The 26645-nt window shown below is 35.8% G+C and overlaps 1 protein-coding gene across 4 annotated transcripts in view; it reads left to right on the top strand.

Annotated features, from left to right (window-relative positions):
- The window catches only part of CNKSR2 (connector enhancer of kinase suppressor of Ras 2), a 245805-nt gene extending 219160 nt beyond the window's left edge, over positions 1-26645 (top strand). For all 4 annotated transcript variants that reach the window (XM_008154569.3, XM_008154570.3, XM_028129718.2 and 1 more), the window contains 2 exons: positions 23792-23988; positions 26430-26645. In XM_008154569.3, the coding sequence (XP_008152791.1) occupies positions 23792-23988; positions 26430-26645 (413 nt within the window). The remainder of the gene's footprint in view (positions 1-23791; positions 23989-26429) is intronic.

Below are 26645 nucleotides of genomic sequence, written 5' to 3' on the forward strand. Positions count from 1 at the left end.
GTTTCTCTCTCTCTCCCCCACCTCCTCCTGCCCTTTCACTCTCTCTAAAAATCAATGAAAAAAATATCCTCAGGTGAGGATTTAAAAAAAGAAAAGGTCGCTAAGCAGGGCTTGGTTATCATCCTAAAGGTGAAATATTAAAAGCAATCATAAACCAGATATTTTTAACAGCTTGTATATTTGACCAATGACTAAAAACTCAAAAACATTTTATTGTATTTGCAATTGAGATTAGTGTAGTTAAAATGATAAATGTGTCTATAACATTATAATTCTTATGGCTAAAGAATGAGGAGCAATGTGGAATCCTTTTTTGATATGAAAAGGAATAGGCTGCCCCTAAGTTTTGTGTATCAATTTATCTACCTGACTGAGCTTGTATTCTATTTATTGCCCAGTTTCTAAAATCAGAGCTTGTCTTAAATTGCAGATATCTGACATGCTTGTATATTACCCCCATTAGCTCATAATTCAGGTGGTGCCCAATTAAATGAAAGCGTGATAGAGACCATTAGATTTGAGAAAGGGAGAGAATACTAATTCCCATGTTATAACTGTCTCTAATGAGATGACTGAATATTTTAAAAAGCCACTTAATTGATCCACTAATATTATCAGAAATCAGATATTTTTAGTGATTGGAGAATGCTTATTTAGAATTAAAACAATCTTAACTCTGTTTTGAAAATAGATTATTAAAATAAAAGCATGCTATATTATAAAAGTTTTGAAAGGAATGAAAAAATGGATAAATCATTCAAATCTTTGGGTAAATTTTGACTACTGTTATTTTTCAATACTGTATGGAAATATAGAAATGAATACATACGTAATATGGCTTTTTAAAATGTTAAAACAGTACCTAATGTTATGTCATAATAATAACTATTTTGCCTGATCCATGTGGTACAAAAACCTAGCCATTCAAACTCTTCTAAAAAGACTAAATGTTAGACATAGCAATAAAACCATATCAAGGCCGAAACCGGTTTGGCTCAGTGGATAGAGCGTCGGTCTGCGGACTGAAAGGTCCCAGGTTCGATTCCGGTCAAGGGCATGTACATTGGTTGCGGGCACATCCCCGGTAGGGGGTGTGCAAGAGGCAGCTGGTCGATGTTTCTCTCTCATCGATGTTTCTAGCTCTCTGTCCCTCTCCTTTCCTCTCTGTAAAAAATCAATAAAATATATTAAAAAAAACATATCAAGCAATTTGGCTGCAAACCTTACAACATCTCCCCAAGGTAGCAAGGTGATAAGATAATTTTTTGCAGTAGTTCCTTCTAGTCAGCCTCATTCTACAGAAGACCTTTAGAGAGTATTTGTAGGCTATATTTACTAGTATTAACTTGGAAATCCAGGGCATTCAAAGAAAACGCCCTTTAACAGTAGATAGACTATCACTTCATAAAAGGTCTAGATCATTCTTTCTTGACATAACAGTGCCAAAAATAGCATTCTTTGGCCTCAGTGACTTACCTTCCTAAAGTTCCCTCCCACCACATTTCATACCAAAGACTTTAGTTCTTACTAAAATTGAAAAAAAAACTACTGAGGTTACAGTGTTTTACCCAGTTGTTCAGTAGAATTCTTTATTCAGTGTTCAGCTTGGACCTCATATAATTATACATTAAAGTAAAATGTATTTTAGTGATTTAATTAAAGTACTAGTAATACTTACGGCGCTACCATGATGTCCTGGGTATCTACTCTGCTAAGTACTAAAAGAAAAACAATCACAGCCAAAACCGGTTTGGCTCAGTGGATGGAGCGTGGGTCGGCGGACTGAAAGGTCCCAGGTTCAATTCCGGTCAAGGGCATGTACCTTGTTTGCAAGCACATCCCCGGTAGGGGGTGTGCAGGAGACAGCTGGTCGATGTTTCTCTCTCATTGATGTTTCTAGCTCTCTATCCCTTTCCCTTCATCTCTGTAAAAAATCAATAAAATATATTTTAAAAGAAAAAAGAAAAACAATCACAGAATTTATAAACTTGTCATCTAATGGAAGAGAAAAATATACAGATGTAATTTTTTGCAACAAATTGCAGCATATTAAATATCTTAAAAGGTGAACATTGTACATTCCATGAAAGAACTTAAAAGTTCTTCACTATTTCTGCCTTGTGAAATCAGACAGGACCTCCCAGAAGATATGACATTTAAGCTGGACAAATAAAATTTCACAAAGAGCAAAAGAAAGGGGGTTACAGTCCATGTAGTAAAAAAAAAAAAAAAAACACAAAAAAACACAGCATCAGCAAGGGCAAAATGAAGAAAAACAAATAATAATTGATAGAAATATGGCATATAGTAACAGATAGGTACAGGTGAGACAAAAAAAAGTATACTACAACTAAAATTTGAAGGTCCTAGTAGTCCATATTCAGAAGTTTGGATTGTATCTTTAAAAAAAAAAACATGATGGAGAGCCTTTGGATATCTCAGTAGGAAGGTGACATATTGAGATGTAAGTTTTAGGAAGGTCACTCTGATAGCAGTGCAGAAAATGTATTGGTGTGGGAGAATACAAGTAAGATAAGGACCAGTTAGGAAACTATTTCAGATGAGAAGTGCTTTATCCCCTCTGCAAATGTGGAGCCAAACAGTTATCCACTCAATGGAAGATCCACGGGTAGAGAAAGTCTCAAAAAATTTAATGGAAGCTTGGCGCACCCCCAATGGGGAATTGGAAATTGACCTAACCACACACTAATAAGAGGTCTGCCAAGTAGTCCTGAATAAAGGGAAAAAAAGACAGAAAACAGAAGTTTAGAACAGTGCCAATCATCATGGGTATACCCTTTTCTCTAGTAATGCTCAGTGGCAGGCAGGAGTAAGAAAGCAGAAGGCTGAATATTGGAAAGTGTATGTGTAGTGTATATGCAAGAAGGCAAGGGAATTAAGGGGTCTAGTCAGTGGTGTAGATTGGAAAGGAAGTGAATTCAGGAGGGGGTTGTGTTTTTAATGAGATCAAAGATTAGACATAATGGAAGAGATAGAAGGAGATGCTATAATCAGGGAGAGCTGTAATACTTCAGAGGTGGCATGGTTCACCATGATGACAAACTGAAAGGTGTGATGTTTTTGGATTTGACAGCAAAATTCCTACACAGAGGGCTCTTATATTTCAAAACAACTCTTCAATATCCCTCTTTATGTTTGTATCTTTAAAAAAAAACACTTTGGAACACTTTGCCTCAGTCATGTATAAAATAAGCTAATGGCAAGAGGGAAATACCCATTGATATGTAAAAAGAAGCCAACTTATATTAATGATTTATTATATATTTCCGATATTTAGTGAAATATATCCAATGAAAATAACTTGAATTATAAGGAAGTGAAAATTGAAGATGTTTTAACTTGCTAACTCCATTCTAAAGTAAATCTCAATTAACTTATTTCAGTCAGGTTTACAGCATCATGAACTGGTCAGCTTTAAATAAAATCATTTTAAATATGACTTCAAGGACATTCTGAATGGAATGATTGAATTATATGTGTTTGGCCTTTTACTATCACTATTGCCTCAGGAAAACTATCATTCCTATGTACTCTACCTTTCCATTGAGGGAAAGACATTCTGATGATTTATATTGTCCATAAAGGTATGCTAGTCTAGACTAGAGATGCAATCTGTAAGGCCAAGCATGCCCATAAATCTGAATCTTTCATTCTTTTCTCATGTTGAGAGAGAAGCTATTTTCTTAGAATTGCCTTCCCCCAAGGAAAAGCCAACACATCTATAGCATGGTGTGTTTTGTTTAAATCTTGTAGGTTTATTGAACACATTAACCTATTACAAATAATAGCTAACTTTTTTAATGAGTGCTAACTTTTCTAAGGCACTATTCTAAGGTCCTTGCATAATATAGCTCATTAAGTCCTGACAACAATCCTCAGAGGTAAATACTGTTATCCTTATCTTGTAGAGGAGGAAATTTAGTTTAAATAACATGATCCAGGACTCCCAGCCAGTTAATAGCAGGTAGGAGTTCTAGACAAAGACATTCTGGTAGCAGAGTGCATGCTCTCAATCACATATTGCCCCTTCAGATCTGTTATTTTAATTCAAGTTAAAATTTAGCAAAAAAAAAAGTCTCCTTTTCCTCTATATATTAAACCAATAAAAAGGAAACGAAAAATTTTAAGTTTTATCATAGCAGGTCAAGATCACCACTAATATGTACCATTATATGTATAAACTGTGAAACAATTTTACCACTTGAGTCAAAGCTCTTAGTATTTTATACATTGACATGATTCCTTTTATAGCTAATTTGTGGAAGTTAATATTGGGATATTTAAATATATATATATGTATATGTATAGCAAGAGTGTCTTGAGACCAGTTTGGAAAGTATTTCATGTGGTGGCCAAAGTTATTTTATTTTTAAAAAAATATGTATTTTTATTGATTTCAGAGAGGAAGGGAGAGGGAGAGAGAGATAGAAGCATCAATGATGAGAGAGAATCACTAATCGGCTGCCTCCTGCACGTCCCACGCCCCACACTGAGAATCGAGCCCGCAACCCGGGCACGTGCCCTGACTAGGAATGGAACCATGATCTTCTGGTCCACGCTAAACCACTAAGCAACACCGCCTGGCTATTTTATTTTTTCCTTCCAAGTTTCACTCTATTCATCTTCTTTGGAACAATCCAAATATTTATGCCTTTTCTTGTATCGACTAAAGGATCTTCTTATTTATTTTTTAAATCTTTTAGGATGTGTAGAAAAGCAACAGATTTGGGAGTAAATTTGGGAGATGCCACTGATCTTCCCAGTTCCTACTCACAGATGCTAAATTTGATATGCTGTGTTTTCTCTCCTGATAAAACATTAATGCCTATCACCTCTTAAAATCTGAAAAGTGGATTCATGTGCCCTGAAAGGAATTACTTAAGAATGCAACATTCACACTTTCATCTATTTCCAGCTTCATATTTATCACTTGTATTATGCAGTATGTAGTATGAAATGAAAGTTTATTACCAAAGTGAACTCTAGTGAAATTCTTATACTTTCTGCATATTCAACTCCTAGATCCTATTTAAGAAAACCAAAATCAGAACTAGTGAATAAATTACTACTTTTAACTCATATATTCTGGCTTTTGATTTGACTTTTTAGTAGTAATTGATGTGGGTATCTGTGACCCACCTTTCTTAGGAGATTGCCATGGCAACTCTTGAGGTATGGTGCAAGTTCACTGGAGCTTCCTCCTTTGTTGATGCTAAATACAGAAGCTGCATTTGATTTCAGCTTGTCTGTTTTTAGAGGGAGCAATGTACCACAGTTCTTTCTACTTCCCAGGCTGACTTTTTCATTGCCATGGAGACTAGATCTACCCACACAACTAAGGTCTGAAACCATTCCTAGTATGGCTAAAACTAAGACTTTGGTCCCCAAGGTCTGTTCTATAATTAAAGTGTATTGTTTGGTTAAGGAAGAATTCCAGCTTCTGTTTTTGAAGTTATTTATTGATTTTCCACAAAGAGAAAACAGACTTTCTAGTTCTGTGCTTCAAGATTTACAATAAGGAGGAAAGAAAATGTCATCATGACATTTTCCTTGGTCATGTTCTGGTTTTGTGTGTAAATATGGTATATACATTGCTTAGTCAATCACTATGGAGTAATGTTTCATTTCAAATTGTGTGACAGTTTTCCTAAATAGTAGTAAATGCATTTAATGTATATTTTACAGTGATATTAGAATGTTTTTAATTCTAGATTGGGATTGTCTAAATTTGTTTCTAAATCTAGTATAAGTGTATTTTACATTAGTTCTTCACTTTTTCACAATAATATCAGTATGAGTCAAGTTATTCTAGACCTTTCATAACTATAAATCCAGTTTTAGCACATCCAGATAGAGCTGATGAATTATCTTTGGAAGATCATACACACCATTACAGCTGTATTCTAATGTGTTCTTTTTTAAAAATTTTTATTGTTTTACATATATATGTATGTATATATGACTTTAACAATGGGGATTTGTGAGACTAGTCTATGATGTAATTGTAGAGTGAAAAACAGAGAATATGAAAATGTTATTAAGGTAAGAGATTAGATTTATAATAGGTTGGAGATAAATAAAAACATTAATTCTGATAAGTAACACTTAAAGTACTGTTTTAGGTTCTTACAAATGTCTCTTACATTTTCTCTTTTTTCTTTTTTAAAAAATTCTTTACTGTTTAAAGTATTACATATAGTATTACATATGTCTCCTTTTTCTCCCATTGACCTCTCCCTGGCTACCCCCACCCCCCAGCACATGCCCTCATCACCCTAGTGTCTATGTCCATTGGTTATGCTCATATGCATGCATACAAGTCCTTTGGTTGATCTCTTACCCCCTCCTCTGTCTTCCCTCTGAAGTTTGATGGTCTGTTAGATGCTTGTCTGTCTCTGGATCTGTTTTTGTTCATCAGTTTATATTGTTCATTATAGTCCACAAATGAGTGAGATCATGTGATATTTATCTTTCTCTGACTGACTTACTCACTTAGCTTAATGCTCTCCATGTCCACCCATGTTGTTGCAAATGGTAAGAGTTTTCTCTTTTTTACAGCAGCGTAGTATTCCATTGTGTAGATGTACCAGTTTTTTAATTCACTCATCTGCTGATGGGCACTTCGGCTCTATCCAAATCTTAGCTATGGTGAATAGTGCTGCTATGAACAAAGGGGTGCATATGTCCTTTCTTATTAGTGTTTCTAATTTCTTGGAATATATTCCTAGAAGTGGGATTACTGGGTCAAATGGGAGTTACTGTTTTCCACAGTGGTTGCACCAGTCTGCATTCCCACCAGCAGTGCATGAGGGTTCCTTTTTCTCCACATCCTTGCCAGCACTTATCGTTCGTCGAATTGTGTTTTTTTTCTTTATTTATTAAGGTATTACATATGTGTCCTTATTCCCCCATTACCCCCCACCTCCCATTCATGCCCCCACCCCCCTGTTGTCTGTGTCCATTGATTAGGCTTATATGCATGCATATAAGTCCTTTGGTTGATCTCTCCCCCTTACCCCCACCGTCCCCTACCTTCCCTGAGGTTTGACGTTCTGATTGATGTTTCTCTGTCTCTGGATCTGTTTTTTGTTCATCAGTTTATGTTGTTCATTATATTCCATATATGAGTGAGATCGAATTGTTGATGATAGCCATTCTAACATGTGTGAGATGGTACCTCATTGTTGTTTTGATTTGCATCTCTCGGATGATTAGTGACTTTGAGCATGTTTTCATATGTCTCCTGGCCTTCTGGATGTCTTGTGTCCAAAAGTGTCTATATAAGTCTCTTGCCCATTTTTTATTGGATTGTTTATCTTCCTTTTGTTAACATGTATGAGTTCCCTATAAATTTTGAAGATTAGGCCCTTATCGAAGATAACATTGGTAAATACGTTCTCCCATGCAGTGGGCTTTCATGTTGTTTTGTTGATGGTTTCTTTTGCTGTGCAGAAGCTTTTTTAGTTTGTTTATTTTGTCCTTAGTTTCTATTGCCCTAAGAGCTGTATCGGTAAAGATATTGCTACGACATATGTCTGATATTTTGCTGCCTATGGATTCTTCTAAGATTTTTATGGTTTCCAATCTTACATTCAAGTCCTTTATCCATTTTGAGTTTATTTTTGTGTTTGATGTAAGTTGGTGGTCTAGTTTTATTTTTTTTTTGCATGTATTTGTCCAATTTTCCCAACACCATTTATTGAAGAGACTGTCTTGATGCCATTGTATGTTCTTATCTCCTTTGTCAAATATTAATTGAGCATAATGGCTTGGGTCAATTTCTGGGTTCTCTGTTCTATTCCATTGGTCTATATGTCTGTTCTTGTACCAATACCAGGCAGTTTTGAGAACAGTGGCTTTGTAATATAGTTTGATATCTGGTATTGTGATCCCTCCACCTTTTTTATTCTTTCTCAAGATTGTTGTGGCTATTTGGGGTCTTTTTTTATTCCATATGAATTTTTGGAGAGTTTGTTCTAGGTCTGTGAAATATGCCGTTGGTATTTTAATGGGGATTGCATTAAATCTATAGATTGCTTTGGGTAGTATGGACATTTTAATGATGTTGATTTTACATTTTCTTCTTAATTTTCTTGGCATTTACTTTGCTAGGGAAGGTATTTTTGTTGTCTTTATTGCTAAGAAATTCAGTTGGCAGTGGCCCCAAAGCTGCTCCTCCTTGCCAGAGTTGTTAATAAGCAAATGATACCAAATGTCAGGTTGGTATGCCAAGGAAGTTAGTAATAAGGCATTAACATTTGGAAGTTATTGAAGAGGAGAAATCAATATTGTAATTTTTTTGTAATATTGTAAGCTCAGCCAGAATAAGTAAGCAGAAATCTACTTCAGTTTTCTGCAATCATAAATGATGTTACAGCATGAGAGGAAATAATGTCTTTAAAATTTTAGCACAAGCCCTGGCCGATGTTCCCCAGTGGTTAGAACGTCATCCTGCACACCAAAGGGTCTCAGGTTCTATTCCCAGTCAAAGGCACCTACCTGGGTTGAATGTTCCATCCCCGCCCCCACCCCACCCCCGCATGGGGTGCCTACAGAAGGCAACCAATTCATGTGTATCTCCCTCACATCTCTTCCTCCCTCTCTCCCTCTCTTCCTCTCTCTCCCTCATCCCTCCTTTCCACTCTCTCTAAAAAATCAGTGGAAAAAATATCCTCAGGTGAGGATTAACAAAAAAAATAATTTAAAAGAATAAATAAATAAATAATTTTTTAGCAGAAATCACTCCTTTACTTACTCTGCACCAAACCCCATGCACACTCACCCACACACCCACTGTTGTACTTTCATTGAAAAGTATGTAGTATTTCATTCACTTTTGCAAATCAATACCTCAGTTTTTCCCTCATTTCATCAGGAGGGATATCATGTAACTGAAGCTGATACTGAATGATTTTTTTTAAGTAATTCTACTAAAATCAAGATGGCAGTACTTTGAGGATAGTGTATGAATTTAGAATAAGAATAGGGTTGACTCTATAGAGTAAAAGTTCACAAAGATCTATGTTACTGTTAATTTGAAATACCTTCTATATAAATATTTATTTTAGATCAAATTTTCAAGAATTAAAAAGTTGTGCCATTGACTGTCTATTTACTAGAGAAACTGGGCGGTAAAAATACAATTTGCATAGCGTCAAAATGTACTGATCACAGGTGGTGTTTGCTGCTCAGCAACTTGACATAGAGCAAAGTCCTTTGTTTACTATGAGTAGGTTCTGATGGTGTGAATATACTACATGTATCTTTATAACCGCAACTCCCCAGGTACAAATACTCTTATCTGTTATTCACCAGGATATCCAATTTGGAGAATTCAGGCTAAAGTGCAATGGACAAATTAAATAGCTTGGGTCATGGAAGTAAAATCATTTTTATCATGCATTCACTTAAGTGGTTTAAGGTTCAGATAAGATTGGAAGTGCTTTTTTAGAGTAGTTACCAGGTAGGAAAGAGAATGTCCTAGTAGGGTTGGAAGGGTCAAAGGACCCATTGAAAGAAAAAGACAAAAAAACAAGTTAGGTGTGGTTGGTCCCAATTTTCCTTTTCATTTTGGCAGACCAGTCATAGTTACAGATGAAGTGTTATGTCATATATGACTTACCTGTTCACCCCATTGGCAGTTCTCATCACTGAGTTACTTCACACCAATTATCATCCAGACAGAATGTGATCTGTTTAAATATGTTTTTTAAATATAACCAGGTAAGGTGGTGGTAGAGGTTAAAATTTCTCATAAATTAAAAATATGCATTGTTCATCTCTAAAGTATTAGGGAATAAAAAGTCTATTTCCTATAGTGTGCTAATGTCTCAGACTTCAGGTATGTTACCTCTGAAGCTACTTCATTTAGAAATGAGAATTTTAAAGAGCTTATTTTAAAATAAGTAATATTAATCATAAAATAGGTTGCAACAGCAACCCATTCTGCCAATAAACTGTTATCCACCCACGTTGCTGAAAGAAAAATTTATAGGGAAGGTTGTCTGGTTGGACTTTAATAGGATTCTTTTATTAATCTCAAAATAACTTTATGAAATGTTTAAATATAGGGATGAATTAGGGTGGAATGGTTTAAGAGTTTATATAAATGTTTTATTGGAAAGGGAAAAAAACTTTTTCTCTAGTCTATGTTCTTTGGCTGGAGCCCACAAATTAAATTGACAAAAGATTAACAGGAGGAAAGGCATATAAATTTTATTCTATGTTAATATTTTAACTTTTATGTACACAGAAGCCTTCATAGAAAAGAAGACCCAAATAAGCTGTTAGACTTGGAGCCCTAAATACCATTTTAACAAAATGTGATAAATTGTAGAAAAAGTGATAAGATAAAGGAAAGGGGTTTGGGGCTTCTTGGTAGGTAAATTGTGGAAAAGTAAATCTATGGGGGAAACTAACATAAGATAAGGGTTATTTTAGTAACTTTTGCTTGTGCTGACCCATCTTGATGCCAAATTTCTGTCTCCAATGATAAGGGTTGTTCTTCTGATATGGAAGAGGAGAGGAGGAACAAATTCAAAAGGAGAAATTTATATCCTGCTTTTAGGTAGATGGGGAACAGCCAAAGATTTTTCTGTGTTTGCTGCTTCTTAATTACCTTCAGCTCAAAATAATTCAGGTGCCAAAGTGGCATATTTTAGGGTGGCATATTATATTCCCCTTCAGTTTTAAAGTCCATTGTAAGCATCATAACTAAGCTGTTTTATATTTTATATATACATACATATGTACATTTATTTTTTGTCTCCTTTAAATTTGCTGTGCATTTCAAATATTTTTACTTTCTGTGTATGTTTAATTAAAATTAATATGGTCATACAGCATTATTAATGTAATTACATATAGTATAATTACATCTAATATACATTATTAGGGTAATTGTATATTTACATTTTAGTTATATAATTGAATCTGTCTATGTGTATGTGTGTGTATATATATATATATATACATATATATACATATACATGTACTTAATAAAGTAGAGCAGTATTTTAATGATAATTCTTAACTATAAAATTTTAAAAGCAATTGGGGAAGGGGTTGTGCAACTATATCATGAACTCTTTGAGGTCAGACTATCATCTTTGTATATTTATCCCTAACATTTGATATATTATATCTACCTGTAGGTGCACATTAAATCCTTATTGAACTTTACATATCTATAAAATTGAATCCTTCCCATTTTCTATTTTAAATTCTGAATGGTGACATTTGAGACGACAATATAATGTGGCAAAATTCCATAGTACATTTTTCTGAAATATCTATAGGCACTTAATTGAAAATAAATTGGTGGTCAATTGACTTAACATATCAAGTACTTCTGTGACTAATACATATAAAAGACCTTTTCAATTGTTGCTAATATGTAAGTTTCTTTTAAAGTGTATTTTAGGTTTGCCTTCATTTCAGATGTGGTTTTTAATGCAGACAGAAAAAGCCAGAGCGCGTGATATGCTCATAATAACTAGTTAAGTCCTAAAGGCACTCTAAGGTCAGAGTATAGCAGTAGGTACATTAAGATGAGATACTACTTTCATAAGGAAATGCTCTCTCTCCTGTGAATTATACACAGAGGATGGAATTGTGATTTGGCAATTTAGAGGAACATTCTAATTATCTGGAAACAGTATTTCCTTATCTGGTTTAGCCTATGGCAAAGTTCATCAAATATTTTATTTTACCTGGAATTGCTAATTAAAGATCTCCAAAAGTGTTATAAGTATGGCACTATATTACTTTTTACAATTAACCACTTTATTTTGAAAAAGAATACTTTATCATGAAAAGTTTACTTGTCGTACGTAAAATAAAAACAAAGACTTATCAATTCCTTCCTTCTATGGTCTTACATTTTAAAATAAGCAGATAAACAAATTTTCAGACTCTGATAGCTCAACCTTTATGACAGATCAGGCCCTCGAAATTCACAAGTCTCTCTCTTGGTCTTATCATTCGGAACCAAAGGCATCAGTCCCCTCTTTTCAATATTTACACCGAGAAAGTAATTATCACTGATGATTATCCATGGTGTTAGATACTCCCATTTTCCAAAAGAAAAACTTAAATATGAACACATACATTAGAAGAAGGAGAGGCTCCAGATAATGGTGTTCCAGAAATATGTTTTTTTAAGCACACAAAACAGTTCTGTTCTCCCAGGAGCTCTGCAAGTGTTATATTTGATAGGCTGGGATGTCCGCTGTTGGTGACCTTTGTTATCTGCAAGCAGCTTAAGACCAGTAGTCAGTGGCTTTGCCCTTAAATTTGCCCTCAAACTTACTGACAATGGAAGTGAATAAATGAAACAAAGTTTACTCTTAAAACTCAGACAAAAATAGGAATCTTTCCAAGTGCTATCCTGGCTTAAGGATTTCCTGTTTCCATTTTCACATATTTTTCTTCTCTTTCATTCATTAAGGAAAAGATTTTCTCTTGCAAATATTTCTGCCTCCATCCTTACCCTATAATCTAACCCTCAGGCATTTGATTTGGGATCATCAGCTATTCCTAGCAGGTACATTATTAGAAGCTAGATTACATTTCTAAAACTTGTATTTCTAGAATTTCTCTTTCTGCTCACTATTTGAGCTGTCTGTAGTGGGAAGATTTTTAAATTCATAAAACAAAAAGGGAAAGAAACATGATCCTCAACATAGCCTGCATAGACTCAACCTGTGAAGAGCTTGAACGGGAAGCAGATCCATGGAATAAGTCATCTTGTACATGACTCAACATGGCATTACATAGTGGTTTAGTAACAGGGAAACAGTAGCTGTTTCTTTTTATACAACTTGGCAGGTGGCCTCACAATTGGAGGTTTCAGTGATGAAAGAAAGCTCAATAAATGTTTGTTAAGTGATATGCCAAATAGAAATATTACTGATTTTCTTAGGGTAGCTTAGATATGTTGCTGCTGTTTCAAAATGCAGTTGATTAAAAGCTTGGTAAATAGTGAAGTTTATTTCAATAGCTGTTAAGTGGAGAATTTTTAAAATATATTTTTATTGATTTGAGAAAGAGAGGAAGGGAGAAGAAAGAGAGAGATAGAAACATTGATAAGAGAGGAACATCAACATCCATCAGCTGCTTCCTGCACCACCGTCCCCAACCCTGCTGGGGATCAGAGATCCAGGCATGTGCCCTGACCTGGAATCTAACCAGAATCAAATTAGTCTGTCATTATAAATAATTTAACTGGTTTGAATTATTTTGACTACTTGATTGGGGATAAATGAAGTTGTCAAGAGCTAGAAAGCCCAATAAAAACACAAAGGTAGAGAAAGGTAGAGTGTTAAGAACCAGAAAGGGACTTGCAAAAAATAAAAGATAAAAATATGAGATTCACAAAAGATAGGCTTTCATGGAACAGTGTCATTATGAAGCAAGTTTGTTTTTGTGTTTTAGAAATTTCATGTAGATTAACCATGTACTAGTCCATCATATCTGACCCTCCTGGCCTGCCAATGCAGCTCATACTTGAGATTCAGAATGCACACACAAATATGTACAGTGGGTTTAATGGGCATGAGTCTGGAAGTATCTTTATAGTTGTTCTGTTTGCCTCAAGGATAAAGAGGAACTATCTAGGACACAGACAATAGAGTGGTGAAGGCCGGGGAGGGGTGGAGGGAGTCAACGGGAGAAAAAAACACACACAAACAAAGGGGACATCTGTACTACTTTCAACAATAAAGATTTTTTTAAATATAGCATAAAATTGTGTAGCTTAAATGGGTACATTTTAGCTTTTGCACACGATTAATTTCTTATCATTTTTTACAATTTATATGCAATATATAAGCCAAATATATATAAATATTATTAACATACTCTTGTTTCATTCCTTAACTTAATGTATTTTGAATATTTTCTTATCACTAAATATCATTGTATATTAAAGTTTAATTTAATTTTTTTAAAAGAGGAACTAGTTAGCCTGGCCAGTGTTGCTTAGTGGTTGAGCATTGACCTATGAACCAGGAGGTCAGGGTGCGATTCCAGGTCAGGGCACGTGCCTAAGTTGCCAGCCCATACCCTGGTAGGGAGCATGCAGGAGGCAGCTAATCGGTGATTATCTCTCATCCGTGATTTTTCCATCTCTCTCTCCCTCTCCCTTTCTCTCTGAAATCAATAAAAACATATTAAAAAATAAAGAGGAACTGTTTAATAGTACATAAAAGAATAGGTGTAAAGAATTTATTCTAGTAGTATTCTCAGTAGACCAAAATATTTCCATCAGATTCCATGGCAAAAACCTTGAAATTATTTGAGCTATGTAATACAATGTTATACTGGTGATGGAACTAAGAATGAAATGCTATGTGACATGCCCAACTACAGGCCTCTGTAGTACAAAAATTGGCATCACTCCAAACAGCCCTACCCAGTGTGGCCTGAAGCAGGTCTCAAACTGTAGTGGGCACAAGAATCACCCAGGTTGTTTGCTTAAAATGCAGAGTCCCAAGTTCCATACCCAGAAATTCTAATTCAGTAGATTAGGGGTAGGGCCCAGAAATCTGTGTTTAACAAGCAGACCTCCAGCCCTGAGATTTGGTAGCCAGTGGTCCAGATCACTACTAGTTGAAGAGACACCTTGCCCTGGGCGGGCTATCTTCTCTTATGCTAATACATGGTGGGGGCAAAAGAGGTTTACAGTTGTGAGTACACAAAATACAGTTTATTCTTGCATTATTATTTAGTAATTATTGTATTATTTTCCATGCGAACAACTATAAACCTACTTTTGTCCCACCCTGTATATACACTTTGGGAACTAAATGTAGTCAATGTATATACACTTTGGGAACTAAAATAGCAGTCCTCCCCTCACCAACCTGCACTTTGGTAAGGCACTCAATTGAGCAAGTGTTTCCAGTATCTTGGAATAGAATTCGGCCATGCTATAGAAATAACCTCCTAAATGTAACTAATCGTGACTTGATTACCAGGCCTCTAGGTCTGGTTTAGTATGGGTTAAGTGCACTAGAAATTAAACTACTCATGTAACATTTGTCTCGGAGGGGAAATTAGGGGTGTGTTCAAGACAACAACTTACAAAATGTTTGAATTGCATAGATAAATTAGGAACAGTTCAAACTTAGAAATTAACTTGTGCCCAAGGTTAGATTGCCTGTGACTTTTCTGTTTCAAATTCCATGAGAGTACCTGAGGGGAGGAGGAGGAGGTGACTGGATAAAGAAGACAAAGGGATTAGCTAAAGACCGTATGTGCATACCCCATGTAAAGGAGGGTAGAGGTGGGCAAAGGGGGGTGGAAAGGGGAACACCTGCAATAGTGTCAACATTAAAAATGATTAAGAAAAAAAGAAATTCCATGGCCTTATGAAACAAAGTGATAGAAGCCAGAGCTAGCATTCCAATATTATAATTCTCTCTAAAAGTAGGTATTACCTTTTGTTTCATTTGACTTACATATGAATATTATTTCATTCCCAGCTCCTTTTCTGTAAAAGAATGGTATGCTATCATAAACAAAAATTAGTTCTGCTGATTTCTGAACTATGCTGCATTCTGTTTTCCAGATACAGTGCTATGGGCTACTCACACCCTTCTCATTTTCTAAGGGAGGTAGTAATGAACAACATACCTTCTCACCTAGTTCCTTCTTAATATACTCAAAAGCTATTACAGGATATTGCAGATAAACTTCTGCCCTAGACCAGAAAGAACACTTGTGGCTCATGACAGTATGTGGATTCCTCAAAATCCAAAAAAAAAAAAATGAACTAAAAGAGACTACAGTTTATTTTATCCCAATTGTTCTTCGTTTCCCGGGTCATTCAGAAACTTTAGTCTCTTCTAGTTTCTTAATTCCTTGGCATGTGGCTCATGTTCCGTTGTAAAGTCACCCTTTCATCACATTTGCCCTGTTAGAGCTTTTCATTTCTCTTCATTTTGTGTTGGTCAGCATTTGGCCTCCTCATTGGAGCCACACTAGCTGACTCTTTTATGTCACCGATTAGCACGTGGTTAACAAATATATATCCGAGTAGTTAGATAGAAGGTAGACCAGAAAACTTTTCCTCATAATTCTTCACTGGATGAATTTGAGGAAGGATCTCATATAGAAATACAGTTTAATTTCCTTGAAAGACTGGTCATTTTACATGTGTATGAAGAATACTTTTTAACAAACTGTTCTCATTAAAATTATAGACGTGCATATACAAGTATAGAGGTGGGAAAAGATGTATCTGTGCTGTGTATTATTTTGTATACATAAGATTGGCGTTTCCAAATAACCAAGCTTAAAGCAAAAAGTGTCCCATTTATGGCCAAATAGATTTGCATGCCAACAGAAAAACATTATGGTATTGAAACCATATGCAATTCTAGCCATATTTTTTTCTCTTTCTCTTCATGGGTATTGCATGATGGTATTTCTAGTACAAATACTAATGTGCTTTAGAAATAATGGCACCCGCAGGTCTTTTCATCGTATTGTATCACTGCTTTATCATATTAGGCTAATACACTGCGAGAGTTGATAGAACCTCTCCATGCCAAATCGGATCCACTTCTGTTGGCACTCAACCCATTGGACTCACAGATTGATAAGCTAATGTTTAGAGAATTTAGATCGGAGAGAGTCGGCACGGCACAGACTCCACATCAACCTCTTGCAAGCAACTAAAATGGCCTCGTCCTTGCTGTTTATAACAGAGAACAGACTTTTAAAAGCTTAGATCATCAAGTGTTTTGGATTGGGGGCCTCCCTAAAGGGATATTAAGAGGGGCAGGCCACTCTTAAGAAGAATTCGAGCTTTCTACACTGGGACTAGCATAAGATCAAAGCCAATCAAGATGGAGCACAGTGACAGAAAACTGCCATTTCTGTGAGAGAACAGAAGGGGAAGGGGATTGACTTGGGAAGGGCTCTGTGTGGTGACATTTCCGTTGTGTTCTCCTTACACCAGGAAAGGAGAGGGATCAGCTAGAAAACCCTGGCTGTTTAATGGACTCTGGTGGCCTCTTTAAGGCAAAGCAGAGGAAGCAAATTCTGTGTATTAAGTGTATTTTGCATTTTTAAAACTTGACGTGCTGTATTGTACTAAATTAAGTGTAATCTATTAAGGCAAGGTATACACAACCTGCTCTGAAACTTACTATGTTTATTCTATTATAAAGTGTATTCAGGTGCAACACAGAGATTGCTTTTGGTGACACTAATGAAGAAAATTCCTCATGCCAGGCTTTGTTAGATTCCTCAGCTAAAATCCTAACTTTCTCCTGATTTCTTGGCACTTGTATACAAATGGTGTTGCCTCATAGGACAGGCATGAGCTATTCTTTTCTGTAAAATTTTCCTAATCTATAGGCTGTGGTTTTCACTTTTGAAAAAGTATTTTGTTTGGATGTCTTTCAAACTAGCTTCACATATTATTTAATACTATGTAACTGGGTCCCTTATGACTCACTATTGCTTATTTTTCTTCTGTAGTGGATGTGAAATTTCCTTTATTTAGTTGGATAAGATACTCTGTAATAATTTCAATGCTAATTAATGGATATTTAATACTGTGCAATGAACAGATAATTTAACATTGTATTTGGAAATGTTCTTTTTCTTCCTGTCGCCGCAGTGTGTGGTATTGCATATGTGAATACATGTAAAAATATAAATTACTTAAAAAATAAAATATGACCAATTGGTTTCAGATCTTTTCAGATAGCTAAATAACTTGCTAAGTATGCTTAATAGTAAATATCTTTCTGAAGAGAAGTAATCTATGCTTCTTTCTCACAAATGGAATTTGTGTTGTGAATAAAAATCACATTGATCTGCCTTACAATTGCTTCTGTGCTCTAACCGTTTTAATGTGTTTTTTAAGTATATATAAAAATGATGGTTCCGGTATGTAGAAATCCATCAAAAAGCATTTTGTTGGTATTTAATATTAGCAGGATTGTCTTGGGTCATCCTCTCTGTTTACGTTATAGTGAAATTTTAGGATATGAAGTATTTTAGTTTTTTCTCATTAAGGACTATAGTAACTCCACATTGATTTTTAAACATAATCATCTCTTAGCTTTGATTTTAAACTGCCCCCTTAATGAATCCCTGCCTAAGAACCAGGTACCTTGACCTCCATGGGTCTATTAGTTAAATTTTCTAAATTCCATGGGTAAACCCAGAATTGGTCATTTATGTCTGTGGTTGTCCTTCAAAGAACCTTTCCTGTGGGTCAATAAATCAATGCCAAGGACACCAAGATTTTGCCATCATAGAAACTATCCATCATAGCAACTACTGTATAGTGCCCTGGAAATTCAATCCCTGTCATATAGTTGTGGCATTAAACCACATAATTTGGCAGAATTGACATGCATAGAGAATGAAGTACAGAAAAATCTCCAGCTCTGTCTTTTCTGTCACATCTTCACTGTTGTGCAGAAGGGACTGACAGACACTAGTATGTGCTGTACTTGATTTTGGTGAAGCACAGGTCATTCTTACACAGGGATAGGCCACCATGTTCTTTAAGAATACACTTAGCAATACTGGTAGATTCACTCAACCTGTACTTTTTAAAATAGGGGGTTTTTCCTCATTAAAATTAATTTTTTATCAGAGAAATTGTTATTTTGACTAAGGGAAAAAAACAAATTACTTTTAAAAATGAAAAGGGTAGTTGATTACAGAGCAGTGAGTAAAAGCCAGGTTTTAAAATATTATGCTTTTTTCTGGTATAACCAACTGACCCCCTCCCCCCGCCCCAGCTTTACAATGCTAAGCATAGCTAGTTGACTTATATAAAAGCATGAATTAAGAGAGCTAATATATAATTATAAGACAATTCATATTACAGTGTAAAGTCCTGAATACATAATCATCTTTAGCATAAAACCTATAAACATGAAACCCATCTACATTAAATCCATTAAAAGTTTAATTATCACCTTACATATAAATAAGTTGTTCGTCATGGTGCACTGGTAAATTAGCATTCACAGAAAATATTCCCGTTGTCTCAATGCAAATGTTTAATTGACCTTCATGACAAGAATAGTGCTCCACATACGTGACACCATTAGCCTGGAAGCCTTTAGGCACTCTGTGGCTGTACAAGAACGAATGCCTCTCACATTTGACTGGTGACTAATGCTACTATGTCCAGCCTTCTCTGCCCCTTGTGACTTAGCTTTTCCAAGCTTTCTGTGCTCATTACCCAGCTGAGTTGTGGAAGGAATGACTGTTTCCAGAAAGACATCATTGTCCAATTTTAAAAGAGCGCAGTTCCCTTCCAAAACATATTGACTTGGTTCTTCAAGAGCCCAGCGGGTATATTTGTTTCGTTTTCTTTTCATCTTTTACTTGCTTTCAACATTGTCATTACAGTCCTGGGGAAATGGGGAAGACACCAGCATGAAATTTTGGGTAGCCAAGTTTGTGTTCTGCTCTCCATAATTTTCACCAAAGGAGCATGAACAAAATTGTACAATAGACTGTGATAAAATTTGCACAGTCGCCTAACATGGAGCCCTCTTTGGAGTACTGTGTGTATAAAGTAGAGAAAACCATCACTCAGCTTAAATCTTGGGTACCTGAGACCCTGTGCCAGACAGAAGAATGGGAAATGCAAATAAGAGGGAGGGTTTTCTGCTCAGGGAAAGTCACATTCTAGGTCTCTGAAGGAGGGTACAAATGGGACCATTGAGGCACAGGAAGAAAAAACATTGGAATCTGTCCTCAATTTTTATAGCTCATTTTTTATTTCTTTTCTGTGTCTGTTTTATTACATGCATCTCAACATAGAGTAATACATGTATATAAGTTATCAAAAGCGGAAGTGTTTTTAACTGATAAATGTGCACAATCAAAATTTTTGGAAACCACTGGGCATGAATGTAAGGAAATACATCAACTGAAGATCTTTTAGTGTTTGAGAACTATATTATCTTCTGCTAATAATCCATTTGCAAGAAAGTTCTAACGAACTATTACTTTGCATTAGCTAATCTTTTCTTTGACCTCTTCTTTATCACTACCAGGAGGTCATATGTAACCCTAAAGCACCAAACAGTGAACTGCTGTGGTGCTCACCACATAGAAATAGGGTCACAATATTTCATAGGGTAGCTAGAGTATCAATAAGACAATAAAGGATCTTCTTTTGCCCTTGCCACAGATGACGCAGCCGGAAATGACCCTCCCTTGGTACAGGAACAAGTTAATTCAATAACTTCTTTGTGACCCTCAAATCTATCAGCCAATGAAATTTTATTAAGGGAAGAAAACTTTATATGTTCCATTTGCTTTAATAAAATTGCAATAGAAAAGTTTGTTATCTGACACAGAACTAAACTAATTCACATGTTGTAAATATGAATATAATGTGGGAGGGACTTAATTCCTGCAAAGGCCCAGAGTTCCTGAATAAATTAGATACCAATTAAATTTTTTTTGTAGGAGCAATATACTTACTCACTAGGAATCACTAAAGGTTCCTATATATGTCCTGTGGTTTGCATGTGGTGTTCTACACTTTGCCAACTTTCAGAAACATTCATTCAAATTGCAAAAGAGCTGGTACTCTGCCAGCACTCCAATGGCTGAACTGGCATGTTGAAAGTCAATTAAGGAAGCAGACCTCACCAAGTGCTTGCCTACTCTTCCAAAGCAAGCCTCTTCTAGAAGAAGAAAAGCAAAGGTTTTAAAAAGAGAGAAACCAGAAGAGAAGTGAAAAGGAGACGAAGAAGAAGAGGGCAAAACGAGAAGAAAATAAAGGTGCTTTCGTATTTTCAGTTGCAACAGTAGCCACAATTGACTTAATTGGTATTCATCTGAGAGGGAAAAAAAATCAAGGAAACCAATTGAAAATTATAAAAGAAAATAAAGGTCTGTTTTTGTCTTGAATGTTGAGTTCTGTGTTGTTTTGACTGTTGAGCACAGTGAATCAGATTTATAATGTGACTCTGCCCCTCACCCCCCTCCTTTGAAAATAAAAGGACTCTTTGTCTAGTCTTAAAATGTTCAGTGGTTGGTGGCATTTTGTGGTAGCCTGGCATCTCAATCCCTCATCTTTCCTCATCCCACTGCTGTGTCTTGTAATGTTGCATATGTGTATATGTGTAGGGGGAGGGGAGGAGGCCTTACTTATCTCTAAGAGGGGCCATGCTATTCCATTGCTGTACTTGGAGATGTTTCTGTGTTCCGTCTCATTGTGATTTCTTGTTCAAATGTACTACCCAGAGATAAACCTCTACTCAATTATTCTCACATCTGTCAAAATAGATTCTTTGTAGAATTGTGTTGTCCTTTGGTTGAATGCTTTTATTCCCCCTTAATGGCAAGAGCATGGGGGGAGAACCTTTCTGGTTTTTTTTTATTTTATTATTGAATAGCTATGCTTGTACCTTTTATCCTTCAAACTAAAACTGCATCGAAACTTTATTTAAAAAAATCAATTTTCGTAGTGGCCCAGTATTTCACAAACTTTAAGAACTGGAGAGAAAGAAAACTGTATAAGAATGCTTTTTAAACAAAATATATACTCCCTACAGTTTTAGGTAATTTGGAAGAAGGTTATTTGTAAGTAAAACTTTACTATGTAAAAATAGTCTGCCTCCCTTAAATCCTAAAACTATAAACTGAATCCCTTTTCTTCTCCACCTTCTTTCAAAAACTGTGAAACTAATAATACATTAGGCCACTGATACCTAAACTACTATAATTCACATCTGTTAGGCCTCCCATTTCTCTCCCACTCTCTGCTCTATGAAATTACATCGAGCTTTGGATGCAGTCTTGCCTTGAGGCTAAAAGAATGATACCTGCTAAATAATTCCTCAAGGTCCTTTCCTGGCCTGTGCTTTTATGAAATGGAATTATGCTGTTCAAATGTATCCTTGTTTTTACAACTCCATTTAGGTACTCTGAATGGCCTTATGATTTTGTGCCTTCCTGGCTCCAAACAATTCTCAATTAAAATTCCCTATCCCATTTCAATCTTGCTCTTAACCCACAAAGCAATTACTCCTTTTTATAGTCCCCAACCCACCCACCCATCAGAATCTTCTAGGTGTTGCAAACATTCATGGATGAGCCAACAGAGAATTTAAAAGCTGTTATTTAAAGGGATGTTTGTATTTTTAGATTACAGTTCTAATGTAGATATATTGTTAGGAAGTTAAAATTCATGGGATTAGTAATGTCGTTTGTTGATGATAACAATAATAAAAAGGAGGGAAGGAACTTTCCAATGGCAGGACTCAATAATCATACTACTAATAGTTGCTAACCTCAGCAGCAGAGCCAAAAATTGAACATGAAACTTAAATGACGCTTTTTAATTCTAAAAGTGATCACTTTTAGTTAAGGTACTGTGTTTGTGGGCTTTGTTTGGTGGTTTTAGGTACACTCTAAAAATATTTAAGAATGCTGCACTTTAAGGGAGTCTCACAAATTCATTAGCACTTACTGTTAAATACACAGTTCAAATGATGATTAACAAAATTGGCAGTATCGAATTCTTATTAAAATTATGGATTCTGGAGCTAGACTGCTCAGTTGGAATTCTAGCTCCACCAGTTACTGTGATCTTGACCAAGTTACTTCCCTGCTATAAAGTGAAAATCAAGTATATCTACTCTTAGTTTTGTTGTAATGATTATGAACATTATGCATTTACCTATTTCTTGGCACGTATAAATATTAACTATTATTACCAGAGAATCTTTTTGAACTATGTCAGGAAGCCTAAAATATTTACATGGACCATGGTAGAATGAACAACATTCCACATTTACTCCTTGGGCCAATACAATTAGTACTCCTCAAATAGGAATCTGGCTCTCTGTTAAAGGAAACATGATATAGCCCTAATTCTATCTACCACCAAAAGTAAAATCCAAGTTCATCTTTGTTTATCATTGTTGAGAAAGATATGACACCAATATTCAGGCAATTAAAGAACAGGATGGGAGTTTGACTTGTTCAAATAGATCTGAGGTCCTCTCCTGAATTAGTCTCTAAGATTTTTTTTTTCACAAAAATATTTCATTGGAGTGTTTTCTTCCCAAGTCTTACAAATGCTTACAAACTCTTTGTATGTGCCAAATTCCTCAATTTGAATATAAACATATTCCCATATTTCATTTAATTAAAGCATTATTATTGATAATTTATGATCACTTACTATACTTACAATGTGGTGAACATTATTATGGCAGTCACATTGAACCTAATAATAATTGATGGCACACTATTGGAAGATTTTTATAATCAAATAAATTCCAATGAATGCCATTCCATTTTATGAAGTCTGGAAAAAGGTAAAAATCAGTTTATTGCCAAACCAGGAGAGTTATATTAATCAGTATTTCTATGTTTACCAATATAATGATAAGGGATATTAATGTTTTATAATATTAAATTATGTGCAGGATTGTTTCTGTGTTGTGTACCTTTTGTACTCTAATTCTTTGAACTTATAATGGACTCCAGATATTTACGGTGATTTGCTACTCAGAGCATGTTTTGTTAGTCAAAGCATCCTATTATTTGATCATTCTAGAACAATCGGCTGCCTGGAGCTAATCTTACTCAGTGTAACTAGCAGCTGTGGGATTGTTGGGATTTTTTTTTTAAAATGTAATAGAGTGTATTTCCAATCATTCATTATCCTGTTTTTTTCAGATGATATTTTAGTAGATTTCTGGAGTATCAAATAACTATTCATTACACTGGATTCATTTCTCTCTCTTTTTGGCCATTGCAGGTGAAAGTAGGGGAGAAAAGTTAGGAGATTCATTGCAAGATTTATACAGGGCATTGGAGCAAGCCAGTCTGTCACCACTGGGAGAACATCGCATTTCAACCAAGATGGAATACAAGCTATCATTCATAAAGAGATGTAATGATCCTGTGATGAATGAAAAACTGCACCGGCTGAGAATTCTCAAAAGCACTTTAAAGGTAAGATAGGAAATGGAAGGAGAAATTTATTTCAAGAGATTTGTTCCTGAATTCAGAGGTGATTACCAGATACACTAGATGAAGAAATAGAAAATGGGAAGGGGCGGGGGAGGAAATAGATAAATAGGAAGAAGCTGAAGCTAAGCTGTTCTTTTAGTAAAGAGGAAATAATCTAAACTTTTCATTAACATCGCAAAGCACTGACTAAATGTTATGTGACTTCGTTCTAGGAGAAAACAAGGTGTGATTCATTATTTTTTCCAAAACTGCGAGGCTGGTGTTATTACTGTCTTTCGTTTTCCTAAGACAAATGTGCCATGTAGTATAAGTAATATAGCTATTAGAAGAACACAGCATGCATGTGGAATGCAATAGTGGGTGCTAAAAGGGTTTGTGATAGTTCAGGACTATTTCCTGAAGCCGTAGGGATTCATGCTCTCTGTAGAAATTCTATAATTGTTCTCTTTACACTATCAGTTCCCAATTCACATGTTATTTTCCTAGTATACGTTTCCACAAGTTCTTACATTGTCTCTGGTCTTATTATTATGCCACCCACCAGTTGGGGAGGGTGCGGAGGAGAAGGGGAGCAGAGAGGCAGGAAGTCCAAGGAGGCAAAAAAGTGAACACTCTCAGTGTGGGGGGGCGGGGCAGAGGGGTGTTTAGAGGGCCTGCCACACAAACTCTCCTGCACGCAGGCCCTGCACCCTTGAAAATCAAAAACAGGGGAAAAAAACTATCCTACAGACAAAAGGGCTCCTTTGGGAAATATTTCAGATAAATAGTATGCTGCTGAGGTTTTGTGATTTTGAAACGGAGATGAGTAACAAAAAGATAAAATAGAAAATGCATTATTTGAAAAAATTTCCTGTAGCAGGAAATGTAGTCAAGTTCTCAGTCAATTAGCTTTCAGTTGGTATGCATGCAAATGCTATTTCAAATCCATGGGACAACCTAATGGCCTTTGGTAACAAAGACCAATTTTTTAAGTTTTTTTTTTTTATTGTTGACGTTATTACAGATTTTTTAAAAGAGCTATAATATTTGTAAGAATAATTCTGGTGACCAATCCTACTCCAAAGATATCTTTACCTTCTCACCCTATATTCAGATCTCAACTGCCTGGTCAGAACAGCAGGCAGGCACTTGGAAGCAGGTCAGGCTCACATATTTTAGAGACCTGCTTCTGTCCCTCTTCCTCTCAGCCCCTCACCCCTATCTTTGATGCTCTATAGATTCCCCTCCCCCCCAAAAAAAAGAGTATTTTCCATTCAGTGAGTATTGATGAGTCACCAGCTATGTGATGCTGTGCTCTACTTTCTGGGGCAAAGAAAGATGATAAAAAAGCCACTGTATAGAAATGCCCCTCTGAAGATGATTTGACTTTGGGTGGTGGGCACACAAGGCAATATACAGATGATGTGTCATAGAATTGTACACGTGAAACCTATATGATCTTTTTTTATTTTTTTAAAATTTCTTTATTGATTAAGGTATCACATATTTGTCCTCATCCCCCCATTCCCATCCCAAACCCCTCCCCACACATGCCCCCACCCTCCTGTTGTCCGTGACCACTGGTTAGGCTTATATGCAAGCATACAAGTCCTTTGGTTGATCTCTCCCCCTTACCCCCATGATCTTATTAACCAATGTCACTCCAATAAATTTAATTTTTATAAAAGAAAAGAAATGCCCCTCATTGGTTAAAAAAACAAACAAACTATAGAGCCCTACACTTTTCAGTGTGGGAAATGAACAGGAAATGGAAATTTCCCATTAGAGAAAGACAACTGCCCAAGCAACCCTGGGTATGTGGTTCCTGGAATTGTAATAGGCCCCTCACCAAGCACAGGGTGACACAAAACATCCTTGGTCAGCGCCCCAAGGACCAGAACAACTGCTTAGTTGTGGCTGTCTTTCCTTCTCAGGTATGGCTAGTCCAGAAGTGAGCCTTCCCACTTCTTGCAGAACATTCCCTAGATTTCCCGGCCCCTTCCTTGGACCCATAAAACATAGGTACTGACCACCTAGCAAGAGAGAAAGGACAGTGTAAAAGTAACTCGAAAAAAAATGTGATAAGTCCACTCAATGGCAGCAATAAAGTGTTATGGGGGCATCAATGAGGGAGAGAACATTTTTCCCAACTGTTGAAGGAAGGCTTTAGGAAACTAGAGGCATTTGAACTGGATCTTAAAGAATGAGGAAGGTTTCCATATGTAGAGATGATAAATGAGAAAAAATAAACCACAGAGAATAGGCAATACAGGGCATACCTTTGGGGGTAGAAAAAAGTACACTAGAATTTTAGTCTCAATAGCTGAGTTTGGATATACCAGAGCCATTGCTTATGGGCTTTTTAATTTTTTGCCTATTAACTTATCTTAAACTTGAACATAAGTTTGTCCACATCTTAACTATTGAATCCTTTTGCTTTTCAGGCCAGAGAAGGGGAAGTGGCCATTATCGATAAAGTCCTAGACAATCCAGACTTGACATCTAAAGAATTCCAACAGTGGAAGCAGATGTACCTCGATCTTTTCTTGGATATCTGTCAAAACACCACCTCAAATGACCCATTAAGTATTTCTTCTGAAGTAGATATAATCACTTCCTCTCTCACACACACTCATTCATACATTGAAACGCATGTGTAA

Source organism: Eptesicus fuscus, chromosome 1 (genome assembly GCF_027574615.1).
Source record: "Eptesicus fuscus isolate TK198812 chromosome 1, DD_ASM_mEF_20220401, whole genome shotgun sequence".
NCBI classification, from domain to species: Eukaryota; Metazoa; Chordata; class Mammalia; order Chiroptera; family Vespertilionidae; genus Eptesicus; species Eptesicus fuscus.